Raw genomic sequence first — 13483 nt, forward strand, 5'->3', positions numbered from 1 at the left:
AGGGCATTTAAGGTAGCTTCTTCACTATTGCTTAGCTTAGTTGGGGTCATCCTTGTGGATTCCTGGGAATTTCCCTAGTGCCAGGTTTCTTGCTAAGCCCATAAAGACTCCCTCTACCAAGGTATCACTTTCCTTGCTCTTCTTCTTTGTTCTTCCCCCAGCTCCACCTTCCCGATTCCTCAAGCTCTCCTCCCCTCCCCCTCCTCCCTTTTCTTTCTCCAACTTCGCTCCTTCCTTCCTCCCCCATGCTTCCAATTTACTCAGGAGATCATGTCCCTTTCCCCTTCTTTGGGGTCCATGTATGTCTCTCTTAGGGTCCTCCTTGTTTCCTAGCTTCTCTGGAGTTATGGACTATCGGCTGGTTATCCTTTGTTTTATGTCTAATATCCACTTATGAGTGAGTACATACTGTATTTGTCTTTCTGTGACTGGGTTACATCACTCAGGATGGTTTCTTCTAGTTCCATCCATTTGCCTGCAAATTTCAATATGTCATTTGTTTTTACCACTGAATAATACTCCATTGTGTATATGAACCACATTTTCTTTATCCATTCATTAGTTGAGTGGCATCTAGGTTGCTTTCAGGCTCAAGCCAAAACCTTTTTTTATATCAGCAAGGAGAAATTATATATGTTTTCCTAATGGTTTCCATTTAAACCCTTGTAAAAAACCATAGGAACATGATATATTTAATAGTACTTTTACATATGTATGAGGAGACCAGGAATGCTGTGTTAAGCAATATTTGAGTGAAGATGGACAGTTTCCTATTCATTTATTCTATTCCTATTCTGTACAATTTACAGATCCCAGTGACTAGAATGATGTCATGATTTCAATCTGCAGTGTACCCCAAAGGGTCATATTTTGAAAACTTGCTGCTCTGTTGTGACACTCTTTTATAGAGTCCTTAGGAAGTACCTTTAAGTGGAGTGCTAGGGGCAGATCTGTGAAGTTATCCCTGCCCCTGGTTGTGAAGCAGCTTTCTTTCTCCTTCCTGGTCCACAGGCATGCCAACCCCCAATACCTCATACTCCCACTGCCTTCGACATGACTGCTCGTGCTGCCATGTTTTTCCCATCATGGTTGGATGAAATTCCCCAAAAATCCTGAACCCTAATAAACATTTCTCTCTTAAGTTATTTCGTCATGTATTTGGTCAGCAAGAAATAAATACTACAGAAAGATATGGATATATGTAAGACCATCACTCTGCTGGCCAAAGGATGTATGAGAGGACAACTGCAGTTGGGCTTTTCTTTGGGCTGCCCACTCACAAAAATGACAAGAGACTTACATTACTTAAGAAAGCTTGGTCTTAGCTTATGCTGGCTTCTAATTAGCTCTAATAACTTAAATTAACCCATAAATTTTAATCTGTGTTCTTCCATGTGCTTGTTATCTTATCTCCATTATGCTCATTCTGGTTATTCTGTGTTTGCTGGTGACTCCGCCTTTCTTTTTCTCAGAGCTCTCTCTGTCCACAAGTCCTCGTCTGTGCTTCTTCCTGCCTTGCTAATGGCCATTCTGGTCTCTATTAAACCAATTACAGTGACACATCTTTACGCAGGGTAAAGGAATATCCTACAACAGACGACCACAGAGTCTGAGCAAGGACTGGCACTGTACTTGGGAACACTAGGTAGAGTCTTGTGGTCAGGTCATCTGCACCATAGTTTGGACATGAAGGAGATATTGGGCTCCTGGTTCTGTTGAACCTTTTTGTTTTCACTCAGGTGTATGGTCCCTCCTAGCCTCATATGTTAGACCTAATAATCTGAAGCAGTAAGAATGCTGTGTAAGTTGTATGCATTCCGGACAATAGTGGTTTGCTGAAATGGTCTGTGAACTGATAAATACAGAAGACATTACACAGATACTGTTTTATATAGGTCATACACACAACACACACACACACAACACACACACACACACACACACACAATGAGAATTTATATGTCATATAATTTTATTCTATAGAGTTAATATTTACCTATCTTAGGTAGATTGAAAGTTCAAATGGTTCACCAAGAAAGAGTCCCTCTGCAGCTCAAGTCTCAGGGGTGATTCTCTTACTGGCAAAGGTCTAAGCATGGTGTATTTTTCCCCAAGGAACTCATGACCCCTTCCTGTTTCTTTTTGTCTTGATCTACCTAGAGAATTTTATCAGAGGAAAATTGTTAGCAATGTCTGTGCTCTGTTAAAGTTCTTTTTCTCTTACTGCATCACTACCTCTTTCTTGTCTCGAAAGATCCTCATTCCACACCCACTCATTGTTTTGAACAGTCTTCCTTGGCTTTCCCTTCCTTCAAATATCTAATTCCATCCTTCCGCCACCCCTTCAGTGTTCTTAAAATACAACGTATTTCACCTGCTTGATAAGCCTTGGAAAATATACTCTCCAGCTAGCAGTAGTTATTCACAAATCATAACACTATTGTTAATTTATTCTTCTTAGATGATTTCTATTTTAGATTAAAATTATTTTCACTATTTGGACCCTGTATATTTTATTTCTTAAACAAAATTTAAATTTCTTTACTTATTGTACTTGCATAATTTGTATTTATATTTTGCTGGTTATTGGTCACTTTGAATAATGTTTCCACTTTTACAGTGCATGCAAAAGAATTTCATTTCAACAAAGTAGTTTAAAACCTATTTTTGCTACTCTCTGGGTTTGGTTAATAATCTCCAAGTGTTCATCTTACTTTTACTCATTCTCATTAATATAAGGAAAGTGTAAACATCTGTCTTTAATAATCTGATATAAGAATTGCCCAATTGCTTTGAGGATTTGAGTACAGCTTTTAAAAAATGTGTTTTTCCCCATCAACAAGGTTGGTATATTCTTAATCATACAGAAATAAAAAGATGTAACAAACTTAATTTTTAACTCATGGTGTAACATTTCTGTTGAGTTTTTTGATAAGAACATAATAATGGATATTATTATGATGTGTATTCCACAAGGGCACATGTGTTTGTCCTGTTTATCACTATATCCTAGGGATGGTTCAGCTACTGTTAGCTGCACTCAGTAAGTAATTGAGCAAATGAATGATAGAGAAGATATTTCACAGATACTATTATATGTATGTATGTACGTATAAAGAGAATGTTACAAAAATATGTTATATAGAGTTTATGCTTCAAATATCTTTAGCAGTTTGAATAGTTCATATTGTTTACTTCATTTATGAATTGATAAATACAGAAGCTATTACATGGGCATCATTTCATAGTGTGTGAATTCTCTCCTTATGATGTCACTTTGGTTTTGCTGAAACTTTACAAATGATTGAGATTCTGTTTTTGTTGTCTGTCCTCAGAATGGCTTCACTCCTTTGTATATGGCTGCCCAGGAGAATCACATTGATGTTGTAAAATATTTGCTAGAAAATGGAGCTAATCAGAGCACTGCTACAGAGGTGAGTCTCAGTTTCTGGTTCTTTTGTTTTAAGGTCCACATTGATTATACTAGTTGCAAAGGCTCTCCACTGTTTTGTCTAAAGCATGCTGGGAATGTTCATATTACTATTTTGTAACCCACTGTAATGGCCAGTGAGTTACTTGGGCTTGTGCACATCATCATGAACTTATAACTTCATTTTAGATTCATGATCATGATCATACATTCTTACTTCCATCACCATTAAGCTTGATTTTTTTTATCTTGCTGTAGGTGGAGCCTAAATCAGCCCTAAATTTGCAGTTCTCCTGGGGTTTTAGGAATCCACACCACAAAATCGCACTTCTGTCGATGTGACCTGACTTGATTTTGGGGTTTATAGCAGTCAAAGATTGAATTAGAATTATGTTATCCTTGTTGCTTTTTTTCAATATTTTATTTTAAGATTCAAAGCAACTCCTTGAAGGAAAAATTTCTGACTATCAGAAATAACTTACAGCTATTTGTGTTAGTACAATTTTCTAAGGACTGTGTCACAACAATGTTATTTATGACAAAATGCAAATCATGACACAGGTGTGTGACTGTGATCATGGCAACTCCTGTCAAGAGCATTTGACATTAGAAACAAGCCAATTGGTTTCTGAGAGTTCGTCACATCTGTGCATAGGAGTTAGAGGGAGAGGGGCTTAGGTCATCACCCTACTTTCCAATGCTCTCCTTCTTCAGTAGCAGAAGTGCCTTTCTATTTCCCATTTCTTGGCCTACATCGAAACATGACTGGTACTCAGAAGCCACCTTGATATTTCTTAATGTCCAATACAGCTTTTAGCTTCCTTTCTGAGAGTTAAATCTTTAGGCAAAGTGAACACAAACTTCCTTCCATGCTGTGCTGGACAGAAAAGTCACTGAAATATATTAAATCTACTTCTAATTCTATGGGTGGGGGGACTAACTTTTTATGGAATCACTCACCATCACTTTCTGACGGCTTATTCTCACTGTAGAGGAAGTCACTGTCATTGCTAAGTAAGTCATATATAAGTAAGTTACGCCATATAGCTTGATTATATGTGAATATTTCAAGGCAATGCTCAGATAACAAAGAGACTATATCGAAAAGAAACATTCGGCATAAGGGAACCCATCTGTTTTCTTTTTCCTTGAAGGCTGAATCGTTAATCATTGGAAACCTACTCATCAGAATTCTTTCAGCCACCCAGGAGACTTAGGGTGTCTAATATGGATTTTTGTTGAACTCAGTTCATGATGTTCTCAGCAGATTGGCAAGTCTTTTGGTCTAGCTGATCATCACAATATTGCAGTGTATTTCCAAAAATAGCCCTTAGTGATCACTGCACCAGCAAAGGCCATGATGTACAGTGGCCTGCCTGCAGAACTCTGGTTATCTAACAAAATGCAACACTTTCAAAGGAAACAAAGTGGGATGGGGGTTGAAGCCTAGCCATGAGTATGCCTTACATTTCATTTTAAAACAATATCATTGCATAACTAAGGCCAATTCTTATAAGATTGGAAAATTTATAAACTTGATATCCTGAACCATACCACCTACTCTGATAGTTACCAGGGTTCACATGGACAAACCGTGCACACTCCCTTTTAACTGTACCATTATGTAACAAATAATACTATTGCAGGGATGAATAGCTGATGCTCTAATGCTCTGTCAGGAAATCCCATCTTTGGTGTCATTGGAGTATGTTGTCAGTCTCACCCACTCATGTAAATTATATTCTAGGATGGCTTTACTCCTCTAGCTGTGGCACTCCAGCAGGGACACAACCAGGCAGTGGCCATCCTCTTGGAGAATGACACTAAAGGGAAGGTGAGGCTGCCGGCTCTGCACATTGCGGCTCGGAAAGATGACACCAAGTCTGCCGCCCTCCTGCTTCAGAATGATCATAATGCTGACGTGCAATCCAAGGTAAGAGCTGATGTGTCTGTGGAGAGGTCCCCTCCGACTGCAGTATTCTCCTGGGTGATGACCAAGGACCACTCTCTGCTGATAATGCAGAATTCTGGACAGGAAGACACATAATTCATTTCCATGGGTATTTCAGATGGAAGGGGAGTATCCGTTGGGAGACAGTGACAAAAATTCAGGCTAAATGATTTCTTCAGAAGACCAGTTTCCATGTTGAGACATTTAGTTAGACTTCCTGTTTACTCCATTAATTAGAGAGAGTCAGCAAGAATGACTGTTGTGGGATGGAGCTGGCTTTTCTCACTCTGTCTTGTTGGAATAGCATACTCAGTTGCAGCGAACAGATCTACTGTTTCTTTAATCTTGCATTGTTTAACATCTTCCCTCTTTTTCCCACAAAACACTGCTTCAGATGATGGTGAATAGGACAACAGAGGTACAGTATTGCCATTATACCAACATTTACCTTATTTTTATTTATTTTTAGTTTTTATCCTGTTAAAATAAATGCTCACTAATTTATACTAATGGTTAAGGTTCTATTAGTGGGAAACTGTTAGAGAAAAATCCTGTAATTAAGAAAGATTGATAATTCAAATATATTTGATATAGCATATATTATTAAACCAACTATTTAAATAGTTTAAGTCCAGCATGAAATAAAACACTACATTGCTTATGTTTTAGTGAGTGAGCCTTATTCTGAAACTTTTTCAAAGAGATATGAATTTTTCCTCTTAATGAGAAGGCACAGATTAGAGTGTAGGGAAGCAAAAATTGAGGAGGTTTCTCTGTTATTTAGTAGAAGACTTTTTCTGCTTTTTTCTTTACCACATTGTTTATAATCAATAATGGCTCTGTACATCATGAGCAAAGCAATTGCTTTTTTCCTGTAAGTCTTAAAATGCCTGCCATTAAATCATTTTCCTCACATAAAATAGGTCATTGTAAATAAGGACATTAAGTCCAGAAGCCTCTAGTTTGCGTGTGTTTTCTCTCCTTTGTCACAAAATAAACATTATTGAAAGTATACTATAATAATTAATCTACACTTAAAGCAAGTGATTGTGTATGAAGGTTGACTTGTTTGGGTGGGGTGTGTCTCTAGAATAATTTTTATTCCTCACTGAGCTGGGAACTTGGATAAATTGCAGACCTGTGAGCATTCATGAGCATTCACAGAAAATGTCATATTTCTCAAATCTTTATTAACACATTCATCCGCTGAGATGCAATTTACTTGACTTATTTGCACTCCTTTCTTTTTGTTTGTTCTTTTTTTGTGCATGACTTTGGGGGTGAGGATACTTCAACTCACCTGCTTGGTGAAATTGTTCAGGACTGGAATCATACAAGTTGATCTTAATTACTAATTTTAGTAACTTTAATTTCTTAGGTACTCCTCGTGGAGGGTGTAAACCAGCAGAGAGTTGTACAACAACTCATAGCCTGAGGCATTATGATCATCAAGGCCAATGAAAAAGCATCAATTAATAATTAATGATAAAACATTATACTTGAATAATTGGGAAATTCTTTTCTAAATTGTAACTTGAATAATTGTTGTATAGCGAAAATTTTCTTGGGGAGACACAGCACACATGTCTACGCACTCCAGACAAGAGTCCACAACAAACCAAAGCACAGATACCACCAAAAGTACAGCTTGGTGAACCAATGAGTTTTATAGGGGTTACTTACAAGAATATGGATGAGGGGTGTTAGTGTCTATGAGAAGTACCACAAAACGACCACCAAACACATATGCAACCATCAAGATCATTTAATTTGAAAGCAAAAATACCTGCATGTAAGGGTGGCAAAATGCTGACCCCAAGAGAAGCTTGGCAGGCTCCTTTTAAGTAAGATTAGGGGATTCCAGGGAGGTGAGGTTAGTCTTGAGTGCTGATTGGTGGATTTAAACACAAAGTTTAAGGATTGCTATAGGATTGGTTGGTGGCTGGCTTACTGGTCAGGGTGGGAGAAGCTATCTTTAGCTATTTCAAGCATGCATAAGGTTGTGGGGTGCTTACAGCTTGGTTGCCCATGAGTTGTCTTTCCAAGAACTGCTTGTTCAGATCCAGTAAATGGAAACTGAGGCCCGCTGCCTGGCAAGCTATCAGGAACTTGTCATGGCATTGTTTTGGCTCCTTGTCTCTCTCAAGGGTATACTTAACAGGAGCAGAAATGACTCAAAGACAGCTGCATCACCAAAGCCTACCCCAACATGGGTGACAACTCACAAAACCTGAGAAACTGGAGCATATTGCACAGCCTGCAGGCATCAGAGCAATCAATAGACTGGAGAGTGTCCTTTACAAGTGACTCTGGTCTATACCTCTTCCAGTAAGCTCAGCTGGTTTTTGTGTCTTCCAGGCCTCTGGTTTGGTCTTCTTTGCAGCTTGGTTTATTTGAGAGGGACCCTCATCTTGTATTGCTTACTCTGGCAGGAAGGGACCTAGTGGATCTAGTCATGTTCAGGGACTTCCTGAAGCTTTGTTTTTTTTTTGTTTAAATCCTGCTCTTAAGGAGCTCTCCTGCAGGCTGAAATGTTTCAGTCCCCATGTTACAACAGTAATAGACATATACTCAGAATATGTCTGGGTGACAGGAAATATCAAGGTGAAAATAGAAAAAAGATTTGACATTTTATAAAATAATTATGGGTTGTATACTGATCTCCCCCTTAGTTTTGGCATGAATACACCACCTACATGTAGAGTAAAATGATCTTGATCACAATTGTGGAGACTGAATTCACAGTTGCTATTCCTATTGCTGCTTTACAGTTAAAAATTATTGGCAACTTATGTTGCTGAATTCATCTGCAGCCTTCAATTACCTAAGCCACCTAAATGTTTATCTTAGCATTTTGAACACAGTATCACCAAATCCTATACACAAAGTCAATAAAAACTGGTTGTGGCTTGTAGAATATTTCTTAAAGCAATAGAGTACACATTGAAATCCATTTATAAGTAAAAGAAAATAAGAAATAACCTGCAAACTGCAGAGAGGATGTACTAGCCACTGAATGCTGTTTCCTTTCAAATATTTTAATTAAGTTATGAAAACTATAGAGCATAATGAAAATTACCAGCTCCTTGAGCAACTCAATAAGGAACCAGCTAATATACATCTATTGGGAAAAACAGCAAAAATATCTAACTATATCTTCATCAGAAAATGAAATGATTTCTTCATTTGATTCTCAGATTTTGTTTTTGAAGCATTTGGGAAATGAGGTATCTTTCTGATATCCACATCATTTCCTTAATGTGGTTATTTTAATCATATTTTATTTTAGTGATAAAATTATATTTAGTTCATATTTGAAATTAGATTCAATTGAACCATTTTTATTTCATATTCATACCGATACCAAGTATTTTTCATTAAAAATAGTTTCTTCTCTTGTACAATACATTCTGACTACAGTTTCCCCTCTCTCCACTTCTGCCAATTTTCCCCACTTCTCCTCTCCCATGTTCCCACTTCTGCTCCGTTTCCCTTCAAAAAAGAGCCAGAGACCACAACCTTCAAGAGACAACAACCCAACATGACAAAACAATGTACACTAAGACAAGGCAAATTCCCTCATAACAAGGCTGGGCAAGACAATCTAATAGGAAGAAAAGTTGTTTAATATTGGTTTCTAAATCTTTTTCATGATATGTCACAGTCTATGCAGTTGTGAAAAGGATAGAAAATCACTGTGGATGCTGTAGAATGAACTAGACATTTTTCCTGAGAAATTTTCACAGTCCTGCAGATAAAATGCCAACCAATGCTCTTTTATAAATAAGATTAATCGGTGGGGGAAGATGACTCAGCAGGGATGCACCACTTGCTGTGCAAACATAAGGACCCCCCAGTTCCAGTTTCCTGAGCCCAAGTAAAAAGGCTGGGTGTGCCACGTGCAAATCTATAACCCTTCTTCTAAGAGGGTGGAAATGTGATTGCTCATTCCTACTGCTCGCCAGCTACTCCAAGTTTTGAGAGACCCTGTCACAAGGGAATAAGCCAGAAAGGGCTTGAGGAGGAGACGTAGCACACCTCCTCTGGCACACACATACAACTATTCATACCTCCACCCCCACACATGGAGATAGAAAAAGAAATGAAAACAAAAAGGCTGCTTTTAAAATGTCTGGATGAAAACATCTATTAGTAAATGTTAATCCTGTGTTTGAAGCTTTATGTGGTTTCATCATATTCTGAGTTTCTCTGATAAGCTAAAGATTTCAAGACACATAGCTTAAATAGACAACTCATCTCATAAATTAAAAATGAAATTTCCAGCCAGTGTAGGGTATTTATTTCTCTCTTATAACACTAAGCCATAGAATTGTATTACAGCGTTTCTTACATGAGTTGCGTTGCTCATGTACTTGGCAGTCGGTTACCCAGTAAGTTTTCTGGTTAGTCAGTGGTGGCTTTCCACAGGGTGAGGCCCATCCCTACCCACCATTTCTCCTTTTCTCTAGAGCGGCTTCACCCCTTTGCACATAGCTGCTCATTATGGAAACGTCAATGTGGCGACTCTTCTTCTAAACCGGGGAGCTGCAGTGGACTTCACAGCCAGGGTATGTGGTAAACACGTGTATTTTAAGAAAGTAAATCTTCCATTAAGGTCTTATATTTAACCCTCTTTTACCATCCTAAAGATTCTGTAGTTTTCACTGTCTTAATCACAGGATAGTATCATAACCCAATAAATAAAACAAGACTCTGGAAGCTGGAGAGATGACTCAGGGGTGAGCCTTTTGTTTTTCTGGTGGGTGTGAGTTTGACTCCCACCCTTGTTGAGTTGCTCACCACCTATAGTTCCAGATCCAGGGACTCAGTGTCCTCTTTTGGACCCTGAGGGCAGAACACTCAAACACATAGAAAATAAGTAAGTCTGCATTAGTAGTTGAGGAGGCTACTTTTGGCATGGCATTGACTGCTACTGCTGTATTATAAAATAATGCAAAAAAAAAAAACCATGAATGATCAGCTTCTAGTCAGTAGATGACAGTGATGAAATAGCACACACTCTGTAGGGAGTGTTTCTTAAGTGGATACACAAGTGGATGGTTTAACGAATTGAAAATTTATTCTGATGTCTTCCTAAAATACATAGGAAGACAGCGCATGGAATTATGCATGTAATATTCTGCTTCCATTAGAAAAATTCATTTACATGATAGTATAAAATTCACATATGGAATGGATTTTTTAAGCATGATTCATGTTGATACAGTCTTTTACATATTTGGTAAACTGTGACACACAAAATTTTCAGACACATATACATGCCATAATGATGACACCTGATACCTTATAAGACAAAGTAGTCTTGTGTGCACTATTACAGTTCTTGGAATTCTTTGTACAACCCTTGTGTGGTGGCATATATCTATAATCCTAGGACTCTGCAGATCAGCCAGAAGGAGTTCTAGTTTAAGGCTAACCTATGTTATGCGCAAGTTCTAGGCTAGTCTGAGCTATTGTATTAAAATCCTGTTTGGAAAAGAAATTTTTTGTTCTGAAACTATGATGTACTATTTTCCAGTTATTTTTCTCTGTGAATTATTCTGAGGGGGCTTTAAAGAATAATTACCCCTGATATTAATATGCATATTTTTCCATTTTTAAACATATAAAACTTTGAGATCTCAAACTCTACAGTACATGAGTGTTATAAACATATTTCACTGGGCTCAATATTAGAATTTGAGGCTTAGCTTCTGCCACACAGACGTCCTCCTTCTGTGTCTTATCTTGTTTTACATTCAATGTGAATATTGTATTTTTTTGACCAACATGAATTTTTGTTTAACTTTTCATTTTCTAACAATTAGCATCCCATGGTTTATGGGCTTCTTTATTACTTATGATCAAACCTATTGAACCCTAGATACAATGGGTCACGCAGGTCCCAATCCCTTGGTACTCTTTACTAGGAAGTCACGCCCTCATACTGTGTCATATCTAACCTATTGTTTGGTCTTCCCATGATATAGAATGGAATTACTCCCCTGCACGTAGCTTCTAAAAGAGGAAATACCAACATGGTGAAGCTCCTACTGGATCGAGGTGGTCAGATTGATGCCAAAACTAGGGTGAGTATCTTTGCACTTTGAATTTCCTACAGTTCTTAAGCCCTGCTGTCTTTCATTCCATACATTGCAACACTAGCCAGCAAACACAAGCAGTGTATTTTCAAGGAGATTGCTCTGGGGTTTGATTTGAGTCTCACACAATACTCACAGATTTCAACTAATAAAATGAAATTAATATTTGCTCATAGATGCCCAGAGACACAGACTACTAGCCCCTCGTTGTGATAGTTTTTCTTGCTCAGTTTCTGGGAATAAAGATCAAAGATTGCATATCCACAGTTCTCCTTTGGGTAGTCATCAAGAAGGCAGATTGATTGGCACATTTAAGTCTTGAGACTGTGACTTATGCAAAACTGGTTTCATGCATATTGACAGTTTTTGTGCTCCTTAATTAGTTGTGCTATATTCATTGTCACACTGACAGAAAGTCAGCAGACAGTTGGCAAGGTAAACCTTCATCTCAGTAGAAGTGGAGCCCTTCATTCATTTCAAATTTCTAAAGTGGAATTATATCCTAACATCTTAATGCACATATAGTGAATAAACTATGTTAAAAAGACAAGCTGTCTGATCTCAAATCCTGTTTGTGTCATTCATTAAGCTAGATAGTGTTGGCATTTTCTGATCTCAGAATTTAGCTACCAGTACCCCCTAACTTCATAAGGTTACATGAAGCTTAACTAATAGCTATGTTATTTTCCTTAACAAAGTGGAAATACAGCTCAGTTAGTGCAGTGAATGCCTATCTTGCATAAAGCCCTCAGCTAGATGCCCAGCACCACAAATGAGTATGGTGGTACACACCTGTAGCACACTTAAAATACTAACATCCAACATTCAGAAGGTATAGTCAGACAGATCAGAAGTTTAATTTTATCCTTAGCTAGCCTCAGATGCATGAAATTATCTCTTTTTTAGGGTTTTGTTTGTCTCTCGAGACAGGGTTTCTCTGTGTAACAGTCCTGGTTGTCCTGGAACTCGCTTGGTAGACCTGGTTGGCCTTGAACTGCCTGCCTCTGCCTCCCGAGTGCTGGGATTAAAGGCATGAGCCATCACCACCTGGCTGCATTAAATTATCTTTAAAAAGAAAGAAGAAAGGAAGGAAAAGGTGTAAATCAATTACTTAGCCACTCATATTTTTTGTAATAATGCTGATATTATATGCCCTTTTTGCTCAAACATACATTATACATATATATGTATCTATATAGAGTGTTGTATTGTAATATTGGCTTTCTGGAGTAGATTTGGGTACTAAGAGACTTCACAAGAATTTTGAGTAGTTTTGAAATACAAAATTGAGCCAGGCATAGTCTTGTACACCTGTATTCCCAATATGATTATGTACACCTGTAATCCTAGTACTCTGACAGAAGAGAGTAAAAGGATTGTAATTCTGAGGTCAGCCTGGGCCACAGTGTGAGTTTGAGGTCAGCCTGGATTATGTAGAGAGACCCTGTCTCAACAACAAACAGAAGAACCTCCTACAAAAAACCCTATTTCATTTAGAGATAGAATCTTCTATATATGAGAAGGAATCTTCTATATATGAGAGGAAAATAACATAGCTATGAGTTAAGCCTCATACAACCTTATGAAATCTAAGACTATGGTCATGGAAACAAGGCCCGTGTAACAACAACATCAGGTGACATGCCAGTACAGTTGGGGGAATCTGGATGGGTGCTACATGTAGGTGAAAAACTGCAGGCAATTAATTGCTGTTGGAAGAGGGGCAATAAGCCTTCCCCAGAGACAAGCCCCTGGTAATATCCAATCCCAAGAGGTAAGCCCTCAACACAGACGCACATGAACTATTCCAAACAGATTCAGCAGTGGTGTGTGTGTGTGTGTGTGTGTGTGTGTGTGTGTGTGTGTGTGTGTGTAGCAATAATAAAGACGAGGTCATGAGTGTGAGGGAGTGGTCACAGGAAGAGTTGAAGTGGCAAAAGGGGTGGGCTGAAATATAGCAGGCATTTAGGAAATTGTCAAAAAAAGTCAAGCTAAAAACTC

General features: G+C 38.1%; 1 protein-coding gene across 12 annotated transcripts in view; it reads left to right on the forward strand.

Moving 5' to 3' along the window:
- The window catches only part of Ank2 (ankyrin 2), an 842037-nt gene that overhangs the window by 712009 nt on the left and 116545 nt on the right, over positions 1 to 13483 (forward strand). For all 12 annotated transcript variants that reach the window (XM_035451885.1, XM_035451895.1, XM_035451888.1 and 9 more), the window contains 4 exons: positions 3336 to 3434; positions 5178 to 5363; positions 9851 to 9949; positions 11372 to 11470. In XM_035451885.1, the coding sequence (XP_035307776.1) occupies positions 3336 to 3434; positions 5178 to 5363; positions 9851 to 9949; positions 11372 to 11470 (483 nt within the window). The remainder of the gene's footprint in view (positions 1 to 3335; positions 3435 to 5177; positions 5364 to 9850; positions 9950 to 11371; positions 11471 to 13483) is intronic.

Source organism: Cricetulus griseus (genome assembly GCF_003668045.3).
Source record: "Cricetulus griseus strain 17A/GY chromosome 1 unlocalized genomic scaffold, alternate assembly CriGri-PICRH-1.0 chr1_0, whole genome shotgun sequence".
Lineage (NCBI taxonomy): Eukaryota > Metazoa > Chordata > Mammalia > Rodentia > Cricetidae > Cricetulus > Cricetulus griseus.